Here is a 15794-nt window from a genome sequence, read left to right as displayed (position 1 = left end):
ATTCAGCTAATCTACATTGATATATACTGGGCATACAGGCTACTTCCATTATCAAAACAGGAATGAAAATTATTATACAGTACATGATATCTAATGTAACAATCTATGTATAAAAGTCACTCTTCAGGTCTTTTCTTTTGTATTCATGCTCAACTTTCCAATTACATTTGACAGAGTATTAGTCATGTACCTGGTATAGAGAAACAAAAGAAGAAGGAAATGATCAGCTGAGTGGTACGCAGCAAGCACAGCAGCAGCAGATAAATGGCACAACACGGCAACAACCAAACAGCCACAAAGATGAAGTTCACACGTTGGTCGAGCAACAGACTAATAATCCCAGGAAGACAGGATAGGAAACAAAACCAGTCGAGAAAGGAAACAGAATATTTTGTGCTATAGCCACAGAAGTTCAATAACCACCAAGGCTCAGCAAATAACCAGCACAGTTTCGACAATCAAGGAGACTAAAACTCAAACCAACAGCACACAGAAAGCTCAGTGTAGCAACAATCACAGCAGAAGAAACACAGACTTCTCTTAATGGAACAAAGAACAATCCCAGTTAGGATAACCAACTTGGTTTCTTTGTGCAATTCTTGGACAGTGTTCAGTTACAGTATTTCTGGAAATTTCTTTCTGTTTTTCTTTTCAGTTTTCTTCAACTCACAAGACCTCTCTTCAAGAGTAAAATTTCCAGCCTTTTCTCTTTTTTTCTGAAGACTAAAAGTCCAGCCTAAGACTCAAAACTCCAGCCCTCTCTTATGTTCTAAAACAGCTTATTTATAAGCTAATCGACCTCGTGCAGCTAAGCTGCCTGCATCCTCAACTTTGCAGTCTGCCCATCCCTATTAAGCCCATCCTAAGCATCTTTTGATGCCAGCCCTTTTTGTTCCCCACGCCTGACTTTCTTTAATCAAGAGTTATGGGTTCATTTTAGTATTCATTTTAAATTCCCATGCTCTTATGTCTTGTTCCCCATTGGCATTAATTTAATTCCAAATTAGTACCCTACTTGTCAGCTCATTTAAACTAATCATTTTTGTTCTTTTCAAACCCCAGACTACCCTTGCTAGCCCTTGATTATCACTGCCCTGCCCATTGCAGTATCAGGGCACTTTGGGCTTTAACCATTTGATTTCAGAATTGCCCCAGCCTGGCTTTTTTAATTGTTTACAAGGTAGTTACAAACTAATATTCATAGGCAATGCCTAATTCAAACCACAATACAGGCTCATTAGTCATGCGACATTATTAGATCGTTCGTTTCATTAGTTATAGAAAACTAATCGACGACATTTATCGAGTCGACTATACTAATTATAGCAGGTAATAATCAATCGCTCACATAAACAATACATTTAGGGACCTAAAGGGCATCAGACAATTTTTGTTCAATTACTGGGGCCTATATGAGTTAACTTATCTGACGATTAAACTAATCGACGATCATGTTTATCACAGAGTACATTCAGAATCATACACAGAACACAATCGACCAAATAAAAAGGTCTTTACAGAGATGAAAGAAATCCGAATGAAAAAAAATAACAAAAAATAACAAACAAACATAATGACACATGCTGACCACTTAATCAAAACTATCACAAAAGAAAGGAAAACTTACCGAAAATGTTTAAATCAAACAGACCCAAATCTGATTCAACTTCGAACTTTTGAGGCCGAACAAACTTTAACCAGGGTGTTCTCACATGAGAACACCTTGATTAAGGTCTATTAGACCTCAAACCCTTGTCAAGACTGGCCGGGTTCCCCAGGTGCATGTGTTTCAAGTTCTGGATTTTCAGATCTGGATTTTTAGGAGTTGTGGGTAGATTCGGACCAAACCAAGCTTGGTTTGGTCACGAGGAAGGTCAGGAGGGTGTCTGGTATGAAGATGGGGTAACTTGGCATAGGTACGGGTTCGACTCAAATCTTCAAATGAAGATTCGAGACGAACGAAAGTGATTCGAGGCAAATGGATAGTAGATCCATGTTCAGGAGAGGGAGGGGGTCTTAGGGTGTTCAGGAGGCGGTCACCGGCGTTCGTGCCGCCGGGTTCTGGTGAAAGGGAAGCTAGGGCGGCTGCTAGGGTTTGGGGGGGCTTCAGTGTTTGGATGAAGACGATGAGTGGGGGGGTTAGAATAGGGGGCGTGGGGTATGATAGGAGGCTTATATACGGGGAGGCTGATTCAATCCTGGCCGTTGGATTGATTAAAATTGATGGCCAGGATTGGGAGGCTAGACCATACGGTGCCGTTTGGTTAATCAAGGGGTCGGTCAAAAACGGGAATGGGTCGGGTCATGAGGGCTAATAAGGGCCATCGGATCACTGGAAATGAACGGCTCAGATTAATCATCCCTGAAACGACGTAGTTTTGGTGTTGAACTACGTCGTTTTGATGGCCTGGGGAATGGGTCGCTTGGGCTGCTGATTTGGGCTGCTTTTGGGCTTAGAATATTCAAAACAAATAGGCCCAAGTCCGGTTAATCTTGCACTATTTTCTTTTTGTTCCTTTTTCCTAATTTTAAAATTAAATAAATAGAAATTAAAACAATTATTAATTTAAACCTTTAACACAGTTATCACTCGCATATTGAAATATTCAAGTAGGTTTAAATCACCACCTAGATGCATTTCATATTTTTTGTGGATTTTCTTTTAACGACCGAATTTAATTACCCTGACATACACGCTTTGTATTTTGATCGGTAAGACTAAATGCAAAATGGACAGACCCGCAAATGATTAACAACACATGTAACGGAAAACTTGAAACATTGTATAGCGCAGTCATTTGTCGCTATTTTTTATTTTCTTTTTGGAGCGATTGCCGGTAAAGCAAAAATCACGTGCTTACAGCTGCCCCTCTTTGCCCGAAGACACGAAGGGTATTCGTGCAAAGATAAAGCGAGCGATTTTTGCCCGTCCGAATACTCCGTGTGAATATTTCTTGTATTCAAGCATACGCTCAGGTTGTAGAGGAGCGTAAACAAAAACAGAAGGTCGATCGTAAGCATGATAGGGCCCAGAATAAGAGATGAGGTCTTCGGGTCCTTCTGGTAAGTTTCGAGGTGGTCAGCGGCAGCAGTACCCAAGGTATCCAGCCCAGCCATCGGCTAGCGCACCCCCTCAGTTTGGCGGTAAGAGATTTGACCGTTCCATATATTCAGGGTCTGGTCAGAATTTCAGGGCCTCATGTTCTCAGTATAGGGGTGAGTCAAATCTAATGAGGCTACCCTTGCCACAATGTACTCAATGTGGTAAGCAACATACCGGGTAGTGCCGTATGGGGTTAGGTGTTTGCTATACTTGTGGTTATCCGGGCCACGCTATGAGGGATTGTCCGATGAGAGGTGATGCAAGCATAGGTCAGCCGTCGGGATCTGCAGCGGGTTCATCATCATCAGTATTCCCCCCGGGCAAGGTCCCCAAGCACCAATGAGTCATGGTAGAGGCAGGGGCTATCTAGCTTGAACAACCCTTAGAACCACATTTATGCGTTAGCAGGACAACAGGACCAAGAGTCATCGCCTGATGTTGTTACAGGTATATTATTAGTCTCCTCCTATGATGTATATGCACTGATTGACCCAGGTTCCACCTTATCATACGCTACTCCGTTGGTTGCTAGTAAGTTTGGAATAAAACCTGAATTGGTTAAACCTTTTGAGGTGTCTACACCTGTTGGGGACTCGGTGATAGCTAAGCAGGTATATAGGGGTTGTATAATAATAGTTCATGGTCGACCTACTGTGGCAGACTTAATCGAGTTAGATATGGTAGAATTTGATGTTATAATGGGTATGGATTGGTTGGCTTCTTTTCATGCCAATGTTGATTGTAGATCAAAGATAGTCCGATTTCAATTTCCAAGGGAGCCTATTTTGGAGTGGAAAGGTAACACGGCATCGCCGAGAGGTAGATTTATTTCCTATCTTAAGGCAAGGAAGATGATCAAAAAGGGCTATATTTATCACTTAGTTCGGGTTCAGGATGTGGAAGTAGAGTCACCAACCATTCAGTCCATCCCTGTGGTGAATGAGTTTCCCGATGTTTTCCCCGATGAGCTTCCGGGTCTCCTGCCAGAGCGAGAAATTGAGTTTTCTATTGACCTACTACCAGATACTCACATAATATCTATTCCTCCATATATAATAGCCCCCGAAGAGCTGAAAGAGTTAAAGGAACAACTAAGGGATTTGCTTGAAAAAGGTTTTATCAGACCTAGTACGTCATCATGGGGAGCACCTGTGTTGTTTGTAAGAAAGAAAGATGGTCCTTACGAATGTGTATTGATTATAGGCAACTGAATAAGGTGAAGATCAAGAATAAGTACCCGCTCCCGAGAATTGATGATTTATTTGATCAGTTACAAGGTGCCAAGTATTTTTCAAAGATAGACTTGAGGTCTGGGTACCATCAGGTAAGGGTTAAGGATGAAGATATTCCGAAGACAACATTCAGGACTAGATATGGGCACTTAGAGTTTCAGGTTATGTCGTTCGGTCTGACCAACGCCCTAGCAGTATTCATGAATTTAATGAACTGTGTGTTTAGGACTTTTTTAGATCTGTTCGTAATTGTATTTATTGACAATATATTGGTATATTCTCGTTCAGAGGCTGAGCATGCAGATCATCTGTGTACTGTGCTCAGAGTTCTACAAGAAGGGAAGCTGTATGCAAAAATATTTAAATGTGAATTCTGGTTGAACTCTGTAGCTTTCCTTGGGTATGTTATTTCGGGTGAAGGTATCCGGGTGGATACACAAAAGATTGAGGCAGTAAAGACTTCGCCTAGACCCACAACACCGACGGAGGTTCGTAGATTTCTCGGTTTGGCAGGTTATTATAGGAGATTTGTGGAAGGATTTTCTTCCCTTTCAGAACCTTTGACAAAGTTGACTCATAAAGGAGCAAAATTTCAATGGACTGATGTTTGCAAACAGAGTTTCCAGGCATTAAAGGACAGATTAACGTCAACACCGGTTCTAATGCTTCCAGAAGGGATCGATGGTTACGTTATCTATCGTGACGCTTCAGGCATTGGGTTGGGTTGTGTGCTGATGCAGCGTGGTAAGGTTGTGGCTTATGCTTCTAGACAACTAAGAAAGCACGAGAAAAACTACTCGACCCATGATTTAGAGTTAGCTGCGGTGATTCATGCACTAAAGATGTGGAGGCACTACTTGTATGGCATTCATGTTGATATCTATAAGAGCCTCCAATACATCTTCAAGTAAAAGGAATTAAATCTACGTCAAAGAAGATGGTTGGAGCTACTTAAAGATTATGACGTTGATATTTTATACCATCCGGGGAAGGCGAACATAGTAGCCGACGCCCTCAGCCGTAGATCTATGGGTAGCCTATCATATTTACAGCCAGAAAAGAGGGGAATAGCCTATGAGGTTCATCAGCTAGCTAGTCTTGGAGTTCGGTTACTGGACTCAGGTGATGTTGGAAGTACTCTTCAGGATACGAAAACATCCTCTTTAGTAACTGAAGTAAAGGAATGCCAGTACGAGGATCCTATGTTAGTTCATTATAGGAATACCACCTTTCAGAAAGAGAAGACACCGTTTGAAATTACAGAAGATGGGGTCCTCAGATATCGAGGACGATTATGTGTGCCTAATGTTGTAGGGCTGTGTCGGCAGGTTATGGGAGAAACTCACTATTCTCGTTATTCTATCCATCTAGGAGAAACAAAGATATATCATGATATCAGGGAAGTGTATTCCTCAAAGGATTATGCGAGGTTTTATATCATGGAGATAGTACGACTGCATGGTGTCCCTGTGTCTATCATCTCGGATAGAGGAGCTCAGTTTACAGCTAACTTCTGGAGGTCCTTCCAAAAAGGATTGGGGACTCAAGTAAGTCTTAGTACAATATTTCATCCCCAGACAGACGGACAGGCTAAGCATTCTATTCAAACACTGGAGGATATGTTGCGAGCTTGTGTAATAAACTTCAAATGGCTCCATACGAAGATATATCATCTGCCGCTTATTGAGTTCATATATAATAATAGTTATCATTCCAGTATTCAGATGGCTCCATACGAAGCTCTTTACAGATGGAAGTGTAGGTCACCTATAGGGTGGTTTGATGTTGGAGAATCTGGATTACACGGGCCAAACTTGGTTCAGCAAGCCATAGAAAAAGTAAAGTTAATTCGGGATCGACTACTGATAGCTTAGAGTCGTCAGAAGTCATATTCTGACGTGCGGCGACGAGACTTAGAGTTCGGGGTGATGTCTGGGTATTCTTAAAGGTATCACCTATGAAGGGTGTGATGAGGTTTGGCAAGAAAGGCAAACTTAGCCCACGGTATATTAGGTCTTATAGGATCATTCGGAGAGTGGGCCAAGTAGCTTATGAGTTAGAATTGCCCTTGGAATTGGAGTCTGCCCATCCGGCTTTTCACGTATCTATGTTACAAAAGTTCATTGGCGATCCTACCCGAGTGGTGCCCACGAATGATGTACAGATTATAGAAGACTTATCATATGAGGAAGTTTCGGTTGCCATCCTAGACCGACAAATCCACAAGCTGCGGAATAAGGAGGTAGCCTCCGTGAAAGTACTTTGGAGGAACAACAATGTGGAAGGAATGACTTGGGAGGCCGAGGAAGACATAAAGTCTAGATATCCCTACATATTTCCTCCTCTAGAGAAGGGTCTGACTGAGACATCATAACCTCAAGGTGCGTGTATAAATTCTTATGTTGGTTATTGTTGTTTGTCATATGAAGCCATTGTCGTTATTCATAATTATGGTCCTGTGTGTCGTTAGGTTACTAAGCTTCTACAGGGAGAGTTGGTAGTGGTGTTGTTACAGAGGCGACCTTGCCAAAGTTATCTAGATCATAGGGAGTTGAACATTCGAGGACGAATGTTTCTAAAGGGGGAAGGATGTTACATCTCGCGTTTTCGTACGTTAAAATTTCATTTTTAGTTAACCGACGTAGACTCGGGGATGAGATCATCTTCACATTAACGTACTTACGCTATTTATAACAGGCGATAAATAAGTGTTATGAAGGATAAAGGGGTACACGGATTAAAGAAAAATGAGTTTCGTTGAAAGTGGCCAATTTGGAATAAAATACGAGACGAGCGATAATACCTGATAATTATGAACTAGTACCATGTAAGGTACCATATAACCACGGTAGTATAATATATATAAAGTACATATGAAGCATTTTAAAAATAAATAGAATTTTAAGTAATTTGTGGTAATTTTTATATTATGCGGGTAATTGATTAATTACCGGGTAATAGGATATTACCTAGTTAACTAATAAGCGGATAAAAATTAAATATCCCACCCCCACCCCACATGGAAACTAGCCACATTATCAAGAAATGACTAAGAGTCATTCCTTGATTGTATGTCAAATGGATACAAATCATTCTTTTCAAGACTTGGATATCCAAGTCTTTCTCATTTCATTTCATTTTGGAAGACTTTGCATTTAAAGTCTTAGGATCAGAAAGTACTTTCTGAAATTTAAACAAAATCCCCTTTCTCACTTCCATTACAAATATAAACAATAGCAAGAACATTTTCTTTCTTCATTCAAACACTGTAACGCCAAGAGCAGAAGCTTAATTCCGTCCAAATTTTGCGGTTCTAAAAGAGTACGGTGTAATCTTTGCCAAGAATATTATACGGAGTTTCCCTACTCCATGTATGTTAAGGCCCTCCCCTCTTTATTTTGGCATGGTCCAAATTATACTGAAGAAACGAGCAAACATACAGTTTCCATAAATTACTCTATTCATAGAAATAGTAGGGGTGTCTATATTCTTGATTCCCCATGAAAAATATTATTATTTTCTGTTCGTGGGTCTCAGAATAATACACAGTTGAAAAAGTTTATCAAGAAGGAATATTGAGATTATTATGCTTTTTCATGCATTTCACTCATTTATACATGTGCATTGACCCATGACCAGATGGCGTTATATACGCGTATATATGTAAATATATGTATATGGGATATGGGAAAAGGTTACGGCATTATATACGCACCACCACCTGATCAGCTGGTATATGTTGATGATATTGCCCACAGTGGCCGAGACGATATGATGGGATGCCCTCAGTGGCTTGATGATATTATGTACACCCATACCTATGCATGGCACGACATTTATACGCACGTGCATGACATTATAAATGTTTCAGAATTTACAAAGTTATTCAGATTTAAAGATGTGTTTCCTTATTCCATGTTTCATCTATGTCTTTTACGTACTAATTTTCATGCCTTACATACTCAGTACATTTTTCGTACTGACGCCCTATTTCACGGGGCCTGCGTTTCATGCCCGCAGGTGCAGGTAGGCAAGATGACGGTCCCCCTTCTTAGGATCCCTGATCAGCGAGAGTTGGCGTGCTCCACTTGATCTGGAGCTACTTTGATTTTGGTACGATACATTTGTGTATATATATGTATATGGGTATGATGTGGCTCAGTCCCGTCTTTGTACAGTTATGTTTCTATTAGAGGTCTGTAGACAGTATGTCTAGTTAGGTTGTATGTAGCCTTGTCGGCTTTCAGTTTTGGATGTATAGTTGTCTATAGCAGCCTTGTCGGCTCGTCCACTGTATTCTACATGTATATGTACATATGCCTTGATGGCAGGTTTCCTTCACGTATGTTATTTTCGTAATGCAGCAGATATTATTTAGGTTCATATCTTAGACGCATGCTTAGGGGTGTTTGACAGGTAGTACTCAGGCACCCGTCACGGCCCATCGGTTTGGGTTGAGACACATCCATCTTGTCTTGGTCTTCTTCAGTGACCAAGCATCGGAGATAGCTAGCCACCTCTATGGGGCAGATAGAATCAGAGCATCCTCCGGGACCGAGATGATAATTGATCGCTTACGCCTGGGATCAACACTGGGGGTCGGAAACTGATTGGTCAACTTAAAGCTCGAGGAAGACTCACTCGATCTCTTCCTCGGTACCTCCAAGTCATCCAAACCGGTGACATCTTCCACTCCAACAAATAGCCACGGAAAGGGTCTTCTGCTCCGTGGACCTCTTCTTCGTGGCAAGTCTCCACTGCCTGAGCTTCATGTATCATCGACTTAGTGAATGAAGGAAATGAGGGGGAATCTCTCATATCTATCACACCAAGTATATCTTTGGGAGAACCGCCTTCATCTCGGGGAACCTCTATCCCGGTTTCTATACCAGTATCAACCGCCTCCTCGGTAGCCCTCTCACCTCGAGTCGAAGCGCCGTCAGCTCTTTCTGGATCGGGGACTTCGGTCGAAGCCTTCCCCTTAATCACATCAAGTCAAGGTAGAGCAGTTTCAATTCCCACCAGCTTAGTAGTTCCTTGAATCTCGATTCCAACTTGTACACGGGCCACCAGCCCGGAGTCTTCTTTTTCTTTTTCTTCGGGCTCTTCCCTTAGCCGTTGGACTGACTCCAAAGTTAAATGGATGATGTTCCCCTGGGGTTTATGGTCTATTTTTTGGGCTTCTACCCCTCAGAGTTGGTGAAAGTCGAAGCCCTCTTCCTCTTCTTCTCCCTCACCGGTTTCGAGACAGATTATGGGGGAAGGATTTCTTCATCACCAGACGGGGGCCTCATCATCACATCCTTCGTGAGACCTACAAAAAAAGAGAAATGAGTTAGTTCGAAAAAATATTCGAACAATGGTCAAATCATTAAGTCAGGAAGAAAAATTTACCATGACTACTAGCCTCTCATCGACCCTTCGCCAAATCGTACCATGCACGCTCAGCATGCGTCGACTGCAATATTAGGCTCCTGACCTAGTCCTCAAGTTGGGGAACCACACCCGACATCCAGGCAACGGTTGTATCAAGTAAATTACTGATATGAAAGGATGAAAAAAACAGAGACAATAAACAGAAATTAATGACGGAATTATACTTACGTTTCATGTTCCATTTCTTGGGAAATGGCATACTCTTGATCAGGATCAAGTCCGAGATTTTCACTCGAAAAATCGGCCCATCTAGTCCCGATATTTATCCTCATCTATGATCGAGAAAGGTACCCTGATGGCCTGATGTTTAAACTTTATTAGTCTCCCTTGATAGAATCGGGCCTATATAGGCATATGAGGTGGTCGAGGGTGAAGGGAAGCCCATCAACTTTGCTTACGAAGAAACAAAGTAGTATCACTATCCTTATAAAGAGGGATGAATTTGAATGAGGGTCACCTCGTATTTCTTGTAGAAATCTATGTTAATCGGATCCAAGGAACCTAACGTAAAGGGTAAGTGTAAACACTTAAGAACCCTTCCACGTGGGTGGTGATTGACTCTTCTGGAGCAGGCACCACCACATGTTTCTTACCCAATTGCAATATTTTTTTAACCTGGTAGAGGAATTTTTCGGTTATCGAGCATATATACCTCGATACTGGCTCAAATCGGCCCGATACTGAGGAAGCCTTTTCAACCTTGAAAAATCAGAATCAATGACACACCCTCCGGGAAAAAACCCTTCAGGGCGTGGCTTTGCCACTGGTTCCCCACCGACCGACCGTGACGAGCGATTTATACTTTTATGAATGAAGAAGAATGGGAACTGAGGAAGAGCACTTGGTATTTTGTGATGAAACAGGCGAATAAACACCAAAATCTGAAAGGTTACAACTTTGAGGAAAGCGAAAGACTAGAAGATAAGAGTGAAGTAGATTTGAAAATCAAGTTTGGGCAAAAGAAGAAAGATACATTTATAGGTTTAGGATGACAGTTCAAACCTAGTAATAGATGATCACCGACTGACGCGCATTAAATGCCTGGGAAACTGTACCGACGAGACGTTTCGGTTACCCCTGCTGCTTACGTCATGATGTATCGAGGTGAAGATCGAGGGCTCAAATCGTTTCTTGTCATTACTTCCAAAAAAAAGGGACTATCTGTATACGGTCAAAATCGGGCTTGCTCTATTTTATTCTTAATCGAGACCGGGGTGTGGCAGGCCAAGGTTCGACCATGTTTCATACCGAACCATGACACGAAGTTAGATTGCCAAGCTCGTGACTCAGGGACCGATCGAGATCGAGGTCAGCCAAGATCGAGACCAAGCAGGATAGAAATCGAGCAAGATCAAGGGAAGCCTGCTGAGCCAAATAAAGGAAAGCCAAGATATTCGCGATCGGGCGAGGATCACGGCGGAAATCTCGGCACGTATCAAGAAGAGACCGATTAATCAGCTAATCATGGGATTTCTTACTGTATTTAGGATTGTATTAAAGGTAGAACTTCCTTACTATATAAAGGGGGTCTGTGCATTTGTAAAAGGCATCATATTCACGCAATACAAGGCAATATACTACCATTCTCGTAAGCTCTCAATACCCTATTATTTTATTCATATTTTTCAGTGAAATACTCGTTTGGTTCGAGGGCCAAAACCATACACTTCCTTTGGTTTGCTTTTATTCTATTTGCAGTTAATTTCATTATCAATTTACGCTTTTTCTCAGTTTGCGCCAAGTAAAATCACGTGTCCTTAAAACCACAATATAAATTTAATTGTTATCCGTTTTTAAGGTAAACAAAACTCAGTTTCTTTGATTTAGCTACTTTCTTATGTTTGATTGATACATTGATTAGAACAGAAGATCTTTTGTGTCTCACTATTGTATAAATTTTGTGGAATAAGTCTCTTTCTTTAGGCCACCAGCCTCGTTGAGCCACCCCGAAATTTAAGGTACGCCGGGGATAGCAGGCGCCTAATGACTCCCCAAGAATTTTTATCATAGGCTTAACAGGTTTTTGGCGGGGAGAACTGACACGAATATAAAACCTTTTAAAAAACCATGGTTAAAATAATATTTTCCTGCAACACTAATCCTCACTATAGTAGATCAAAAGCTACAAGCGAAATAGGAAATAAATATGGTGGAGACTCAAGTTAAGGCAAAAAATCACCAACATTATAATGAAAATGAAATGATATTGCCTATTTAGTTGGCCAGGCATGAGGACTGAAATGTTCAATTGCTAGTTGTGGAATGAATACTAAGCCTTATAACATGATGGTAAATAATAGGCCTGAATCCAAAAAAAATACATATATATATATAATATTAATAACGATAGTATGTTCAAACTCGTGAACTCACAACGCTATTTAAAGGCAAAAAAAAATTGATGACTTCTCTCCGTACCTATGATTTATAATATTGCAAGTTGCTTTCAGTAATGCAGACATCGGTTTTTTATTGGATACAGCTTTATTTGCTTTAATTTCTTTCTCTATATAATATGTGCTCATGTCGGGGTCTTTATTGGTGGGTGGGTCATTTGATTTATTTAGAATATGAAGTGAGAAAAAAAAAATCCGTACTTTAACGTCAATTTAGAAGTTATTATAGCAAATTTGAAAACTTAAACTAAGCTTATAGTAATTAATTATTATGAGAAATACATGTGATCAAATAATTCCGCAATAATTTTGAAGAATTACGAAGTTTGGATTTGTTATAGCTGCTGAGGCCAATATATGTGAAAGGTTTATTAATGTTGTGTGTGTTTGCCATTATCAATTCAAGTAAATGAAATTGTTTGCCATATTATATTCAAGAAATCTGTCAAAGGGAATGTGTACTTTTGGCTTTTCAAGTCCCTCCAAAAAAACAAATATGGGGGGGGGGGGGGGGGAAGGGAGAAATGGATTGGCTTTATCTTTGGTAACAATACATAGAAAAGTTTGACTAGCAATTTTACCTATACATAGGAGGAAAACCTCGGAAGAACGTACCCAAAGACTATAAGTACTCTACATTTTGGGCATTAAGAGAAAGATATACTGGTGGTGTAGAAAATATTTGTACAATAATATTGAGTATTTAAAAAGTAATTGAATATTAGTACTTACTTGATACATAACATGTTTAAATTACATTGATAGTATAATGATTCATTATAAATCCTAATGGAAAATGGGAAAGGACACGAGCCCCAACATTGTGTCCACCCAAAAATCATCCAAAACAAAGCTAAGTTAGCCTTGTATTGTTTCTGTGCAGTACTGTACGTTTGGTAAGTTTGTGGGTTGGGACAGTTGATTCCCCGGAGGAAGAGTCTTTTTTTAGAGTTCGACTAAATTCGAATTCGCGCCAGGAAGTTCCATATTGAGGAACAAAATGCAATCCTAACAAAGACGATTTTATGCCCAGAGCTCGAACTTGAACCCTCTAGTTAAAGATGAAGGAGATCTTACACCCTACTACGACTCTTGTTCGTGGAGGGGGAGAGTCCTTATCCATGGAAGTCTTAGGACAACCAATAAAATGTAATTTCTGAACGACAAGCTCAATGAAAGCTAAGTCCATTGTCTCCACAAACAATTTACAAAAATCACTTTATTTTTCCCAAGTATCTGCACGTGAAATCCCAATAATTTCTCATGCATTTGTGGGGTCCTCTTTTTGCCAGCCACTTTCCTTTTGTTCTCTTGCCTACTGTCCAACTCCTAAGAATCTCATTCTCTTAGTCTTAGCTTAGCTCTACTCTCTTCTCCTCCTCCTCCTTCTATGTTTTTAAACCTTTGTTGAGTTCATCTTCAAAAGCTGCAATTGTAGAACTTTAAAAAAACAATGTCACTTTGCCAATATTCCATTCTTTGTCTTCTGCTTTTTGTACTATTCTTCACTTCTTCTGGAAATGGAGCATTTGGTCATGCAGATAATGAACTACTTCTCCCACTCAAAACACTTCAAAGGATACAACACAGCCATTATGGACCAAGTTGTTCATCTCAAAAATCAAGTGAGTTTGTGCACATAAAAAACAAAGACATTGTAGCTTGAGCTAATCATTTTTTATATCATATACTGTAGTGTATATTAGTGGTTGTTTAGCTTTTCTCATATCAATGTTATCAAACTCTTTCTTGGGATCTGCTATCATATATTCAGCCACTTTTCATGCTTTAAGTCATCTAATTAACACAATTATTGCTTCTCTAATCCCTATATCCTAAAAGCAGTATGTGCAGAGGTTGATGTAGGCTATTTATATATATGTGAAAACCTACTAGAATTTCATTCAATATTAAATTAGGAACTCTTAAATTCAAAGTACTGTAATGAGTTCAGTGTTAAGAATTACCTTCAATCTTGAAGGTATAAATCCTTCAAAAATCCTGAATCCGTCTCTGACTATATGACCAGTACGTGTTGTTAATTGTCGTCATCTGTGGTTTTCCAGGAAGTGAAAATGGGGCAACAATATTAGAAATGAAGCACAAAGATTACTGCTCTAGATCAAGAGATGACTTGAATGGAAGGCTGAAGAAACAATTAGTAGCTGATGATATTCGAGTTCGGTCAATGCAATCACATATCAAGAACATTAGTTCTCAACAAGTTGAAACTTTATCACAGACCACCCGAATTCCTATCACTTCAGGTGTCACAATGCAGACTCTAAATTACATTGTCACAGTGACATTAGGCGGTCGAAATATGACAGTAATTGTAGACACAGGAAGTGATCTTACTTGGGTTCAATGCCAACCTTGTAGATTGTGTTACAATCAACCAGAACCTCTTTTCAACCCCTCATTTTCATCTTCTTATCGATCAGTTGTATGTAATTCATCAGCCTGTCAATCTCTTGTATCTGCAACCGGGAATTCAGGATTATGTGGTACTAATTCACAAGCTTGTAATTACCTTGTAAGTTATGGAGATGGATCATACACTAAGGGTGAACTTGGCCAGGAGCATTTGGTTCTTGGAAATAGTTCAGTTGACAATTTTGTTTTTGGCTGTGGTAGGAATAATAGAGGTCTGTTTGGTTTAGCTTCAGGTCTTATGGGACTTGGAAGGAGTGATCTTTCCTTAATATCTCAAACTTCTAATGTGTTTGGTGGCGTTTTCTCGTATTGTTTGCCTTCAACTGACGCAGAGTCCTCTGGTTCACTAGTATTTGGTGGTGATGCTTCAGTTTTCAAGAACTCTACACCAATCTCTTACACTAAAATGGTTCCAAATCCACAGCTTTTTAGCTTCTATTTTCTCAATCTAACTGGGATGACTATAGGTGGAGTTGTTGTTCAAGATTCAAGTTTTGGCCAAAGTGGATTTCTCATTGATTCTGGCACAGTTATTACAAGGCTTCCTCCTTCCATTTACAAAGCTGTTAAAGCTGAGTTCTTGAAACAATTTTCAGGATACCCTTTTGCACAAGGTTATTCAATTCTTGACACTTGTTTTGACCTCTCTGCATATGAAGAAGTGAACATTCCAACCATTAAAATATATTTTGACGGCGGTGCTGAGATGGAAGTGGATGTTGCTGGTGTTTTCTATTTTGTGAAGAGTGATGCATCTCAGGTATGTTTGGCTTTGGCAAGCCTACAATATGAAGATGAGACTGGAATTATTGGAAATTTTCAGCAGAGAAACACTAGGGTCATATATGACACAAAGCAGTCACAAGTTGGATTTGCAAAAGAAACCTGCAGTTTCATGTAGATTGACAGAAAATATCTAAGGCCAATAATGACTCGTTGGCGATAATATCTTTAGTATTTTGCTAGACAGAGATAACTATTGGAGCTTTATATATGGAGGAAGATACAGATATTATGGTTGGTAGTTATTGTTATGTAAAATATCCCTTAAACTTATGTAACAGTTCAATCCTTTCATAAAATGTGAAAACAGCATATTGACTACAAGAGAGGAACCTCAATTGTTTTTCTCTATAATAACAACACTACTAAGTTGTATGTACAAAGAGAAGATGATAAGTGAATTTTGCT

At 39.9% G+C, this 15794-nt stretch overlaps 1 protein-coding gene across 1 annotated transcript; it reads left to right on the top strand.

The window, feature by feature from the left end:
- Nucleotides 1-12949: 12949 nt before the first annotated feature.
- Nucleotides 12950-15707, top strand: LOC107823097 (aspartyl protease family protein At5g10770-like). Its single transcript, XM_016649694.2, has 2 exons — nucleotides 12950-13792; nucleotides 14234-15707. Exons 1-2 carry the CDS (start codon nucleotides 13621-13623, stop codon nucleotides 15502-15504), a joined length of 1443 nt encoding a protein of 480 aa, XP_016505180.1. The 5' UTR covers nucleotides 12950-13620; the 3' UTR covers nucleotides 15505-15707.
- Nucleotides 15708-15794: the final 87 nt, after the last annotated feature.

Source organism: Nicotiana tabacum, chromosome 6 (genome assembly GCF_000715075.1).
Source record: "Nicotiana tabacum cultivar K326 chromosome 6, ASM71507v2, whole genome shotgun sequence".
Classification (NCBI taxonomy): Eukaryota; Viridiplantae; Streptophyta; class Magnoliopsida; order Solanales; family Solanaceae; genus Nicotiana; species Nicotiana tabacum.
The sequence above is the reverse complement of the archived record's forward strand: the minus strand, read 5'-3'. Positions and strand labels throughout refer to the sequence as shown.